Source organism: Trichomycterus rosablanca, chromosome 2 (assembly GCF_030014385.1).
Source record: "Trichomycterus rosablanca isolate fTriRos1 chromosome 2, fTriRos1.hap1, whole genome shotgun sequence".
In the NCBI taxonomy this organism is placed as follows: Eukaryota; Metazoa; Chordata; class Actinopteri; order Siluriformes; family Trichomycteridae; genus Trichomycterus; species Trichomycterus rosablanca.
The window spans coordinates 28,204,238-28,215,816 of NC_085989.1; the positions used below are offsets into that span (position 1 = coordinate 28,204,238).

Genomic DNA, 11,579 nt, shown 5'->3' on the forward strand with positions numbered 1-11,579 from the left:
CGACCGGTGGCAATGCCAAGTTTCGAACAGAGGAGTTCAGAGTCTTGGCGCTGGTGTGCCAGCGGAACATACCACTGCGCCACCTGGGCGCCAGAAGATTCATTTTTAAATTGTGTTCTACTTGCATATTCTTCAGTGCTTTTATGAGTGTTGGAATTAATTAGCATAACAGTTTCAGTAAAAAGTTGATGAATGTACGTTCAATTTAGATTTTCTTAGTATTTTGTATGTTTTCCCATTTGCTTTAATGAGAGCATGCACTTAAGCCAGCATGCATTTCAAAAGATTGTGTAAAATCTGATGATCCATGTTATCTCAGCATGGTTTTACACTATTCCAAAGAGCATCTTGTGATGTCACAGAATGTTTGGCTTCATCCGTTTTAAGTACACCCATACATGCTTAATGGAGTAAAGTCCATGAAAGTCAGCACTGTTTTTCTTTTTTGGTCTTCAAGTACTTGTTCCAAAGGTTTAAGATTTGTAATGAAAAACATTGTATTACATTAAGAAAAAAATGGCACATAGAAGCACTGTTAGTGGTCTCCATTGTGTCTCTCCCAATCTAGTCTTTTCCAGCTCTGATTGTAAATCCGCTGCTGCTTGCACAACTCTCGATCTTATCAAGGAGACCCCAACCAACCTTCCCTCCCTCAAACAACTACTTGGATACCTACATTGTGCACCTACAAGACATTCTACCTGTTTAATTGTTTGAATACTGTTTACTTATATGGCAAAACTAGATTTAGTTTTCTGCAGTCAAAAGTTCAAATAGGAGCATTTATTGGGCAACAGCCTACAATAAATGTAACAGATATCATATTATAAACAATAAATACAGTAAGCTAAAATTGTTTGTCTTTAGTTTAAATTATTTTATTCCACTACTACATATTGTGTAAATCAAATTACATTATGCTTAAATTCTACACTGGTGTGAAAATGCCAGAAATAACCAATAGATTTTGTTTTTAATCAGAGCAAGAGTTAAAGCCTCAATGTGTTAATGTAAATTGAAACATGTTTAAAACATTTGTATTTGCTTATATATTTACTTATATTTGTTTATGAAGCCCTGCAGGTGGCATCCTGTATGAATAATACTGTTTGACCACGCCGTATTAATGTGTGAGAACAAGATCCTAATTCATGGCCACGATTTAGTAAGGCAGGAAATGAGATATTCTGGTTTATGTTAAAATTTAAAGCGTTAGCTAATAAAAAACTGAGCTAATCTTTTATGGACAGTCATTTACATGAATCCACGAGAGCATATATACAGTTCTGTATGCTTTATACACTGCATGACCAAAAAAAGGTCACACACAATAATATTTAGTTGGACTGCGTTTAGCTTTGATTACGGCACGCATTCACTGCGGCATCATTTCCACATACTTCTGCATTGTCACAACATTTCTTTCTTTCCAGCGTTGCATTAATTTTCCCCCAAGATCTTGTATTGATGATGGGAGATTTGGACCACTGCGCAAAGTCTTCTCCAGCACATCCCAAAGATTCTCAATGGGGTTCAGGTCTGGACTCTGTGGTGGTCCCATGCTCCCTGAACCACTCTTTCACAATTTGAGCCCGATAAATCCTGGCATTGTCATCTTGGAATATGCCCGTGCCATCAAAAAATCCATTGATGGAATAACCTGGTCGTTCAGTGTATTCAGGTAGTCAGCTGACCTCATTCTTTGGGCACATAATGTTGCTGAACCTGGACCTGACCAACTGCAGCAACCCCAGATCATAGCACAGGCAGTGCTATGATCTGGGGTTGCTGCAGTTGGTCAGGTCCAGGTTCAGCCACAGGCTTGTATGGTATAGGCACTAGGCATGATGGGTGCCTCTCTTCTTACCCTGATGCGCCCATTACTCTGGCACAGGGTAAATCTGGACTCATCAGACCACATGACCTTCTTCCATTGCTCCAGATTCCAATCTTATGCTCCCTAGCAAATTGAAGCCGTTTTTGCTGGTTAGCCTCACTGACAAGTGGTTTTCTTAAGGCTACACAGCTACCTTCGCATTGTGTGTGTGGAAATGCTCTAACTTTCACTATTAAACATATCCCTGAGTTCTACTGTAGTTTTTCTACAATTTGATTTCACCAAACGGTTAAGTGATCGCCGATCACGATCATTCAAGATTTTTTACCAACCACATTCCTTCCTCGAAGATGATGTTTCCCCACTGTCCTTCCACTTTTTAATAATGCGTTGGAAAGTTCTTAACCTGATTTTAGTAGTTTCAGCAATCTCCTTAGATGTTTTCTCTGCTTGATACATGCCAATAATTTGACCCTTCTGAAACAGATTAACATCTTTTCCACGACCACAGGATGTGTCTTTCCACATGGTTGTTTAACAAATGAGAAGCTACTCACTGCATCAGTTAGGGTTAAATAACTTGTTGCCAGCTGAAACATAATCACCCATGCAGTAATTATCCAATGGGAGGCTCTTACCTAATTGCTTAGTTAAATCCAGGTGGTGACCTTTTTTTTGGCCAGACAGTGTAATAGCTGATCAAAATAAAAGACTTGTGTCGCCACTACTTAATTTGCTTTATTAAGTTTTACATAACAAGGTACATAACAATAAATAATCAACTTAAATTTATGGATTAATTTTATGGTGGTCTGCAAGATGAACATGTGTTTTGTACATAGCAACTATTAATGTTAACTGGTTATCAGCTGTCTAAGCAAGCTAGATCAACTAGATGGCCTTAAACCTCACTTAGCTAGCTTAGCTTGACAAAGTATCGTGTTAATTGCAATACAAATACTTATTATATAATTACAAAACTTTTTTGCTCAGGGAAATCTAAAAGGCTTACATTGTACATAACTTGTAAATGCCCAACAATCCAGTGGCACCAGTTTTTTTTGTTTGTTATTCATTATATCCTTTTCTTGTTACACCCCAAGTTATGCTGTCCAACATGATTCTGGTGTAATCTCCTAAACCCAGCCATCATGTGAGGTGCTTAGACCTGTTTTCAATATGCACCAGACTGTAATAACACACCTCACAAAGCTCATGTAATGGGCAGGCATTCAGCAGGGACTTAACTCTACTGGATAACAGCGCAGTTAGTTCTTGTCAACAGAGGCCATGAATCATATCTCAGCTTCACAGCTTTGGGAGGAACTGAAGTCCAGTTCTCTGGTTAAATATGGGGCAGTTACTGCAGCTACAGCAGTAAGTAAGTTGCATATTTTGTATTTATGGGTGAGAAAACTGTGACTGGGTAATTGAATTTCGGTATTGTGTATATATGTATTGTCCACTGGAATGTGTGGCACGGAGGATTTAAGTTCCATAAAACAATGAAAGTGGTGGTAGCATGAATGGTAGCATTCAGGGTTTATTTGATTTTGATCATTAAAACATTTGATTTGAAGTTATTCATTTGATTGATGTGGGTTAGTCCTTTATCTTAACATTTTGTTATATGCAAACACGAAAATCACATAATGTCATTGTGTATACTAATCCACCTAGACTTTCTAAAATTTTATAAATATATCACTTTGAAACATAGAATAAAACCACCACTGTATTCCAAGAACTGAGGAATGAGATCCACTTGTAAATCTAACCAAGCCAAAGTCTCAGGCTAAATCTTCCATTTTAAAGAGATTAGAGTTAATCTGGTAGGGTAGCTCCATATGTAACCTGTGTCTGTTTCATTAATTACTTTAAAATTGCAGTCATAAAATAAAAATAGTACTGGAGAGAGCAAAAGAGGAAGTAATAAAAGCATGTGCAAGTTGCAAACACTTTGCAACCTACAGGTAAAGAATGCTCATTAAATAAATGTCATCACAAAGGCAAGTTTATTTATATAGCAGTGTTTTAAACTAAGCTCTAAGCTTGATCAAATAGGAATATTTTAAGTCTGGATTTAAAAGTGTCCAAGTCAGGGCTTTTCTAATGTACTCTGTGAGCTGGTTACATTTAAGTGCAGCACAGTAGCTAGTACAACAAAGAAAAGCTACCACAGTACAGAAAATTCAAGCTTATGATAATACCTAGTTTCTTAAAACATAATGCTGAACTAGCAGTGTGCATTCCACCTGTGAAGCAGAAAAGAAGCTATTTAATATTTAATCAACTTTCAAGCTAGATTAGATATTCCCAAAAGATCAAACTATAACCTAATTTTCACAATATTATCTTAACATGCAGTTTGAGAAACAGTAATAAATCAGTGATAAAGCTAGAATTCCCAGGGCAAAAGTACATTCTACCATAGACTTTGAAAGCAAACAGGAAGACGCCATAAAGTGCAGGGTAGCACATTGCCGTGGCCCTGGAGAGGAGTTCGCTGTTTTAAGAAATGTTGACTTACTGGGCTGAAGGGTGTGGGCTAAAGGGTGTGACATCCCTCCCCTACATGCAGGTTAGTGTCAGAGATACACAACTTGCAGGAGTCAACTGGTCATTTAGAGGCAGTACTGGTGTTTTCCTAGTGTCTGCACCAATGCGGCTAACACTCTGAAGCAGGTGGAGCTGGTTGCTGCAGCGGCTGGTTGGAACAGCAAAGTAAATACAGTGCAGTTGGCGCTTCCCTTGAAGGACCGGAAATAGATCTTTTATCAGAGAGTGGCACCAAGCCAAAGCAGTTATTTAAGGTGGTGAGCTAGTTCTGCCATAGTTGCAATATCTATGCAGCCAAGAAAGGTCCAGTAAGTCAGTTACAGGCTCCCTTGCAGCATCTAAAAGCATGGGCCCCCTACCCCTAGGCCCAATCCTAAGCTGGTTCCCAGTGGATGTCATTAAACTAGGTCATTAAGCTGAAGTAGATAATGGAGCGCATGCAGCCATTGGGCCCTTAAGCAAGGCCCTTAACCAGGTTTGCTCCAGGGGTGTCATACAATGGCTGACCCTGTACTCTGACTTCAGCTTCCTAACAAGCTGGGATATGTAGAAAAAGAATTTCGTTGTACTGCACATGTACAGTGTATCACAAAAGTGAGTACACCCCTCACATTTCTGCAAATATTTTATTATATCTTTTCATGGGACAACACTATAGAAATAAAACTTGGATATAATTTAGAGTAGTCAGTGTACAACTTGTATAGCAGTGTAGATTTACTGTCTTCTAAAAATAACTCAACACACAGCCATTAATGTCTAAATGGCTAGCAACATAAGTGAGTACACCCCACAGTGAACATGTCCAAATTGTGCCCAAAGTGTCAATATTTTGTGTGACCACCATTATTATCCAGCACTGCCTTAACCCTCCTGGGCATGGAATTCACCAGAGCTGCACAGGTTGCTACTGGAATCCTCTTCCACTCCTCCATGATGACATCACGGAGCTGGTGGATGTTAGACACCTTGAACTCCTCCACCTTCCACTTGAGGATGCGCCACAGGTGCTCAATTGGGTTTAGTCCATCACCTTTACCTTCAGCTTCCTCAGCAAGGCAGTTGTCATCTTGTTTTCGAAGGGAGGGGATCATGCTCTGTTTCAGAATGTCACAGTACATGTTGGAATTCATGTTTCCCTCAATGAACCGCAGCTCCCCAGTGCCAGCAACACTCATGCAGCCCAAGACCATGATGCTACCACCACCATGCTTGACTGTAGGCAAGATACAGTTGTCTTGGTACTTCTCACCAGGGCGCCGCCACACATGCTGGACACCATCTGAGCCAAACAAGTTTATCTTGGTCTCGTCAGACCACAGGGCATTCCAGTAATCCATGTTCTTGGACTACTTGTCTTCAGCAAACTGTTTGCGGGCTTTCTTGTGCGTCAGCTTCCTTCTGGGATGACGACCATGCAGACCGAGTTGATGCAGTGTGCGGCGTATGGTCTGAGCACTGACAGGCTGACCTCCCACGTCTTCAACCTCTGCAGCAATGCTGGCAGCACTCATGTGTCTATTTTTTAAAGCCAACCTCTGGATATGACGCTGAACACGTGGACTCAACTTCTTTGGTCGACCCTGGCGAAGCCTGTTCCGAGTGGAACCTGTCCTGGAAAACCGCTGTATGACCTTGGCCACCATGCTGTAGCTCAGTTTCAGGGTGTTAGCAATCTTCTTATAGCCCAGGCCATCTTTGTGGAGAGCAACAATTCTATTTCTCACATCCTCAGAGAGTTCTTTGCCATGAGGTGCCATGTTGAATATCCAGTGGCCAGTATGAGAGAATTGTACCCAAAACACCACATTTAACAGCCCTGCTCCCCATTTACACCTGGGACCTTGACACATGACACCAGGGAGGGACAACGACACATTTGGGCACAATTTGGACATGTTCACTGTGGGGTGTACTCACTTATGTTGCCAGCTATTTAGACATTAATGGCTGTGTGTTGAGTTATTTTCAGAAGACAGTAAATCTACACTGCTATACAAGTTGTACACTGACTACTCCAAGTTATATCCAAGTTTTATTTCTATAGTGTTGTCCCATGAAAAGATATAATAAAATATTTGCAGAAATGTGAGGGGTGTACTCACTTTTGTGATACACTGTATGTATATATATATCAAATAAAGTATGACAAATTTGTATGACAAATAAAGGCATTCTATTCTATTCTATTCTTTTCTATTTTCTGTTTCCTTACTTTGATCAATAATAGCTTTCAACCAAGTAATCAGATCTTCACTCTGCTCAGTCTATTTGCAACCCCATGTAACAATACAAACACAATGTTCTACAACAATAGAGAAAGGGCAAGCTTGATTTAATATTTAACTTCACAATTTAAAATGCAGGTTTGGTGCTGTTAAGAAAGTGGATTGCGGGTGGAGTATGCTACAGTAAGGTGCGATTAGATGGCAGAACTGTTGTCATCACTGGTGCCAACACTGGCATTGGAAAAGAGACAGCACAAGACATGGCTAAAAGAGGTAAAACAGTAACCACAGTAAACTTACAATTTATTTATCATAACAGTTTTATCATAACACAAAACTACAACCCCAATTCCAAAAAAAAGCTTATTAACTTATTTATATGAATTAATTGATTTAATAAACACTAATTCCTTGTTTCATGACTGCTACACATTCTAAAATCATTGGGACAGAAGTAATATGAGAGTGGCACCTAACCTTCCACAGGTGATGTCATCAAAATGAAGTATAAAAGAAACGTTATTGAAAGTCTTAGTCATTGGTTGAATATTTTGCATGAATATGCATGAGCAAATAATCCAACAGTTTATGGATTTATGGTCTCTCAAAGCATGATTGCAAAGATTAAGGTACTTCACCATCTTAGATCCATAACATTATTAAATAATTTTAAAAAATTGGAAAAAAAATCTTTGGGTGTTTCAGTGACCTTAAATTTCTCAGATGGCATCGTGTTAAAAAAATCAACATGCTTCTGTTGATAAACCAGTATCACCAAATTCTGTTCATAAACCAGCATCACCAAATTGTTGGAGCATGTTCTGCTCATTGCATTTAGAATAATGTCTTTGCAAGATTTTCAATTTAATAAAGTTTGAAAAGCATTTGCATGACATTGCTCTCAGTTATTTTTATTTCATACCGTCCCACTATTTTGGAATTGGGTTTGTACGTATATGTTTGGTAGTTTTTTTTAGATCTGTGATTTATGACATGGCTTTCAGGAGCGCGTGTTGTAATGGCTTGTCGAGATCTTACAAGAGCAGAGAAGGCTGCAGAAGAAATACGCAACTCCACAGGAAATAGGGATGTGGTGGTAAAGCGTTTGGACTTGACCTCCCTTATCTCGGTACGGCAGTTTGTGGAGGAATACACTGCCACTGAAAAACGATTAGACATACTCATCAACAACGCTGGTGAGACTTCAGTACAAAATTTCATTTAACAGTAATTTTTTTAATAAAGCAGTGATTTTTGTTTAAAATGTTTGCTATGGCTCTGCAGCTTTCCTTTTATTTAAGTGGTGTTTAATAATTAAAAATGAGGTATTGAGTTATTTAATAAGCACATTATTAATTGTACTGCTGCTCTAGGAGTGATGATGTGCCCTCACAGTCTCACAAAGGATGGGTTTGAAACTCAGTTTGGAGTCAATCACTTGGGCCATTTTCTTCTGACTGTTTTGCTCCTGGACACGCTGAAGAACTCTGCCCCTAGCCGTGTTGTTAATGTGTCCAGCATTGCTCATAAACGGGGTAAGCCTTACCAATTGCACTAAGCACTTTGGTTTAATGTCTAAATAGCTACTGGTAGTATTACTAGTAGTAGTACTGGTAGTATTTTTTTTTTATTGTTTTAGTATTTGCATTTAAAAAAAAAATATCTTTAAGCAGTTTAAGTCCAGTGAATAACCTGAAAACATACACATTTAAGTTTAGGTAAATAAACAGTTAAGGTTACCAAATACCAACAAATAGGGTAACAAAAAAATGAATGTGTTAGTGAATACAGTTTCCTACACCATCAAAAGGCAATTGGAAAGTGGAGAATACTCAGAAAGAGGTCTGGTAAGCCACAAAAGCATAATAAGAAAAGTGTATGAGTCAACAGATTACAACTACTTCAAGCACAGTTTAACACTTGTTGAAATAAGCAAGTTTCAATAGCAAGTGGCAGTTCAGGATTCAAGCTGCAGTTTTGATGGGTCACATGGCAGTTTGAATGCCACTAAGATGCAAAGAAATATAGGCTCGCCTGAACCATATAGCACTGGCACTGGACTTCTGATTTAAAGTTTAAGGTGCCATTCAATACCTTCTAGTCTACTTGTAGGTAGTCGTGAGTTTATTCTACAACAAGAAAATGACCTGAAACATTCCTACAGGTTATAACATCATTTCTTTTTTCATTTGCAATTGTTTCTTTGTTCTGTGATTTTTAGAGTAAATTAAGACATGGGTCTGCATAAATATTAATAAAAAACGGGGGGGTTCTACAAACTTTGACTAGTAGTGTATGTAGATAGATTTTTTGTACTTTCCACACAACCTGTCTTTAAAACTGTAATTAAAATTATGTTACAATATTGATTAAATTCTCTTCTTGCCCAGGAAAGATCCATTTTGATGACCTTAACTTTACTGAAACTCCATATGACTCTTTGGTTAGCTACAAGCAGAGCAAACTGGCCAACATTCTCTTCACTCGCGAGCTAGCGCGGCAGACCAAAGGTTCATGCTCACTCACCTCTGCACTCAAAACTACATTGAAGTTTCTATATTAACTTGATCAGTAAATGTTGACAGTCATTAAAATTGTGTTTTTGAAATATTTGGCCTGTTATTGTTCTGTTTAGATTCTGGAGTAACAGCGTATGCCCTGCATCCTGGAGTAATCCGAACTGAGCTGGGTCGGCATGTGGAGACACGCCACCCTTGGCTCAGCACCCTGTTTTATGTTCCAGCACTTTATTTGATGAAGACCCCTAAGCAAGGAGCTCAGACATCCATCTACTGTGCTGTAACTGAGGGGTTGGAAAAACACAGTGGTTGCTACTTTAGGTAAGTTTTTGATCACATTCTATATTTTACAGTTTATGACAAAGTATTATTTGAAGCCTACATATAGCACAATATACTAGAGGTGCCTAGGGGCCATAATTCTAAATAATTACATCTGTATTTACATTGTCATATTACATATGTATGACAAAATCACCTGATGTTTCTTTATGGCGTACTAGAGAATTGAGAACTGTGTATATGAGAAATCTAATACAATTAAAATGTGTTTTTCTGCCATTTGATATAATTTTTGTGCAGAATCAAGGTTGAAAGTTTGAAGCATATGTCTAATGGGTAAAGTTCATCATGTACATATTTATATGCACTGTGCGTTACATTGTTTGGAAAATAAGGGCTTCATTTACTTACAGTAAAATGAGCTGTTAAATATAAGCTCAGACAGTATTTTTCTTATCCAACCAGAGACTGTATAAATGGTCTATGAACTCAACTAACATATTAATAAGGATCCTGTCATGTCCTGTGTAAATAGATTTTCAGAACTATAGAGACATTTCAAAATGCACTTTTAATAAAATATTGCACTGTATTCATTAATTGTATAACACTTCAAAGTAAATGTAAGAATGATAATCAAATGTTCAAATATTCAAGATTTGTGTTTGGTTATGTCAGTGATTGCCAGTTAAAGGAGGCAGAACCAATGGGTAAAGACGACCTTGCTGCTCTCAGACTTTGGGATGTGAGTGCTCAGCTGGTGGGCTACAAAAAGTAAGGGCTGACAGCAACCTGAACATCCTGATGTCCTGAACATCCATCTGCTCTGTGCCTGTACTTTAAAATTAAAATGTTTGATGTCACTGTTGCATTCAGTACTCTATATTTTAATAAAGGTGTAAAGTATACAAAACATGTATTCATGCATGGCATTATTTGTTACTTTAAACTAAAAGTTTTTCAATTTGTTTGTCAAAAATGAAACAAAGATTTAATCATAGTCTTTATTAATTAATGAATGATTTAAAATGTTCATCCTTAAACTGAATAAACAAATCCTAATGCTCTGTAATCAGACAAAAAATATCACAAATATATTGCAAAATATTGCAAGAAAAATAACTTAATATATCATAAAAGTATATTTGTTCACAAAAGAGATTGGTTTAATGTTCACCACTTTGCAAAAACTGCATGAGCAAATAGTCTAAGAGTTAAAAATGTTTCACATTGCATGATTGCAAGCGATTTAAAGAGCTCAGCCTGTACAGTCTATAAAATAATTAAAAGATTCAGAGAATCTGGAGAAATTTCTGTACGTAAAGAGCAAGGCCAAAAACCAATGCTAAATGCCTGTGACCTTTCCATCAGATGGCACTGCATTATTTATTTATTTATTTAACAGGGACAATGTACATTAATCAACATTTTTGTTTCCACATCAATGTAAATGTACCAGAGTTAGCTATAAAGCTAATTTCCATCTGTAGTCCCTAGGCAGGTTATTGTTGTAGGGTTGGAAAAACTGTCATACTTTTGTAATGAATATAACCACTTTGGAAAACCTGTCACTCAACACAGCTGATGTATTTACACTGTAAGGTAAGGCTCCATCATGCAGTCAAGCAGTATATTAATGATATCAAGAAATACAACCATATTTGCTCAAGCTTATCTGAGATGGACTGATGCGAAAAGGTGTGTTCTAATGAGTCCACCTCTTAAACTATTTTTGTAAATAATGAACACTGTATTCTCAAGGCCAAAAAGGAAAAGATTTCAAGTGTTACCAGTCACATCCAGTGTTTATCAAGTCTGGAAAGTGTGTTAATGCCAGTACAAGGTAACTTGCACATTTAAAAAAATGCACCATTATTGCTGAAGGATATATAAATTTAATACAGGTTAAAAATAATTTTCAAATCATTGCTTAATTGGGAAATGGGTTTATATGTAGGCCTATATACACTCACCAAACACTTTATCACAACCTCATATCCCATTTATTAGTCAAAAAGAACCTCCACACCAACCGAATGCAGTTTGAGTGGTGGCTCATTTTCATTCTCAGCCCTGCAGTGACTACCATGGTAATAACATGCTATTTTGTGTTGGACTGGTATGAGTGTATTAGGTGCAACAGTTGTTGGAATT

At 37.7% G+C, this 11,579-nt stretch overlaps 1 protein-coding gene across 1 annotated transcript; it reads left to right on the top strand.

Moving 5' to 3' along the window:
- Positions 1 to 3,127: 3,127 nt before the first annotated feature.
- On the top strand, positions 3,128 to 10,338 carry zgc:153441 (retinol-DH_like_SDR_c domain-containing protein). The gene is made up of 7 exons (XM_062990623.1): positions 3,128 to 3,218; positions 6,763 to 6,897; positions 7,629 to 7,820; positions 7,998 to 8,159; positions 9,015 to 9,134; positions 9,260 to 9,464; positions 10,104 to 10,338. Exons 1-7 carry the CDS (start codon positions 3,128 to 3,130, stop codon positions 10,201 to 10,203), a joined length of 1,005 nt encoding a protein of 334 aa, XP_062846693.1. The 3' UTR covers positions 10,204 to 10,338.
- The last annotated feature ends 1,241 nt before the right edge of the window (positions 10,339 to 11,579 follow it).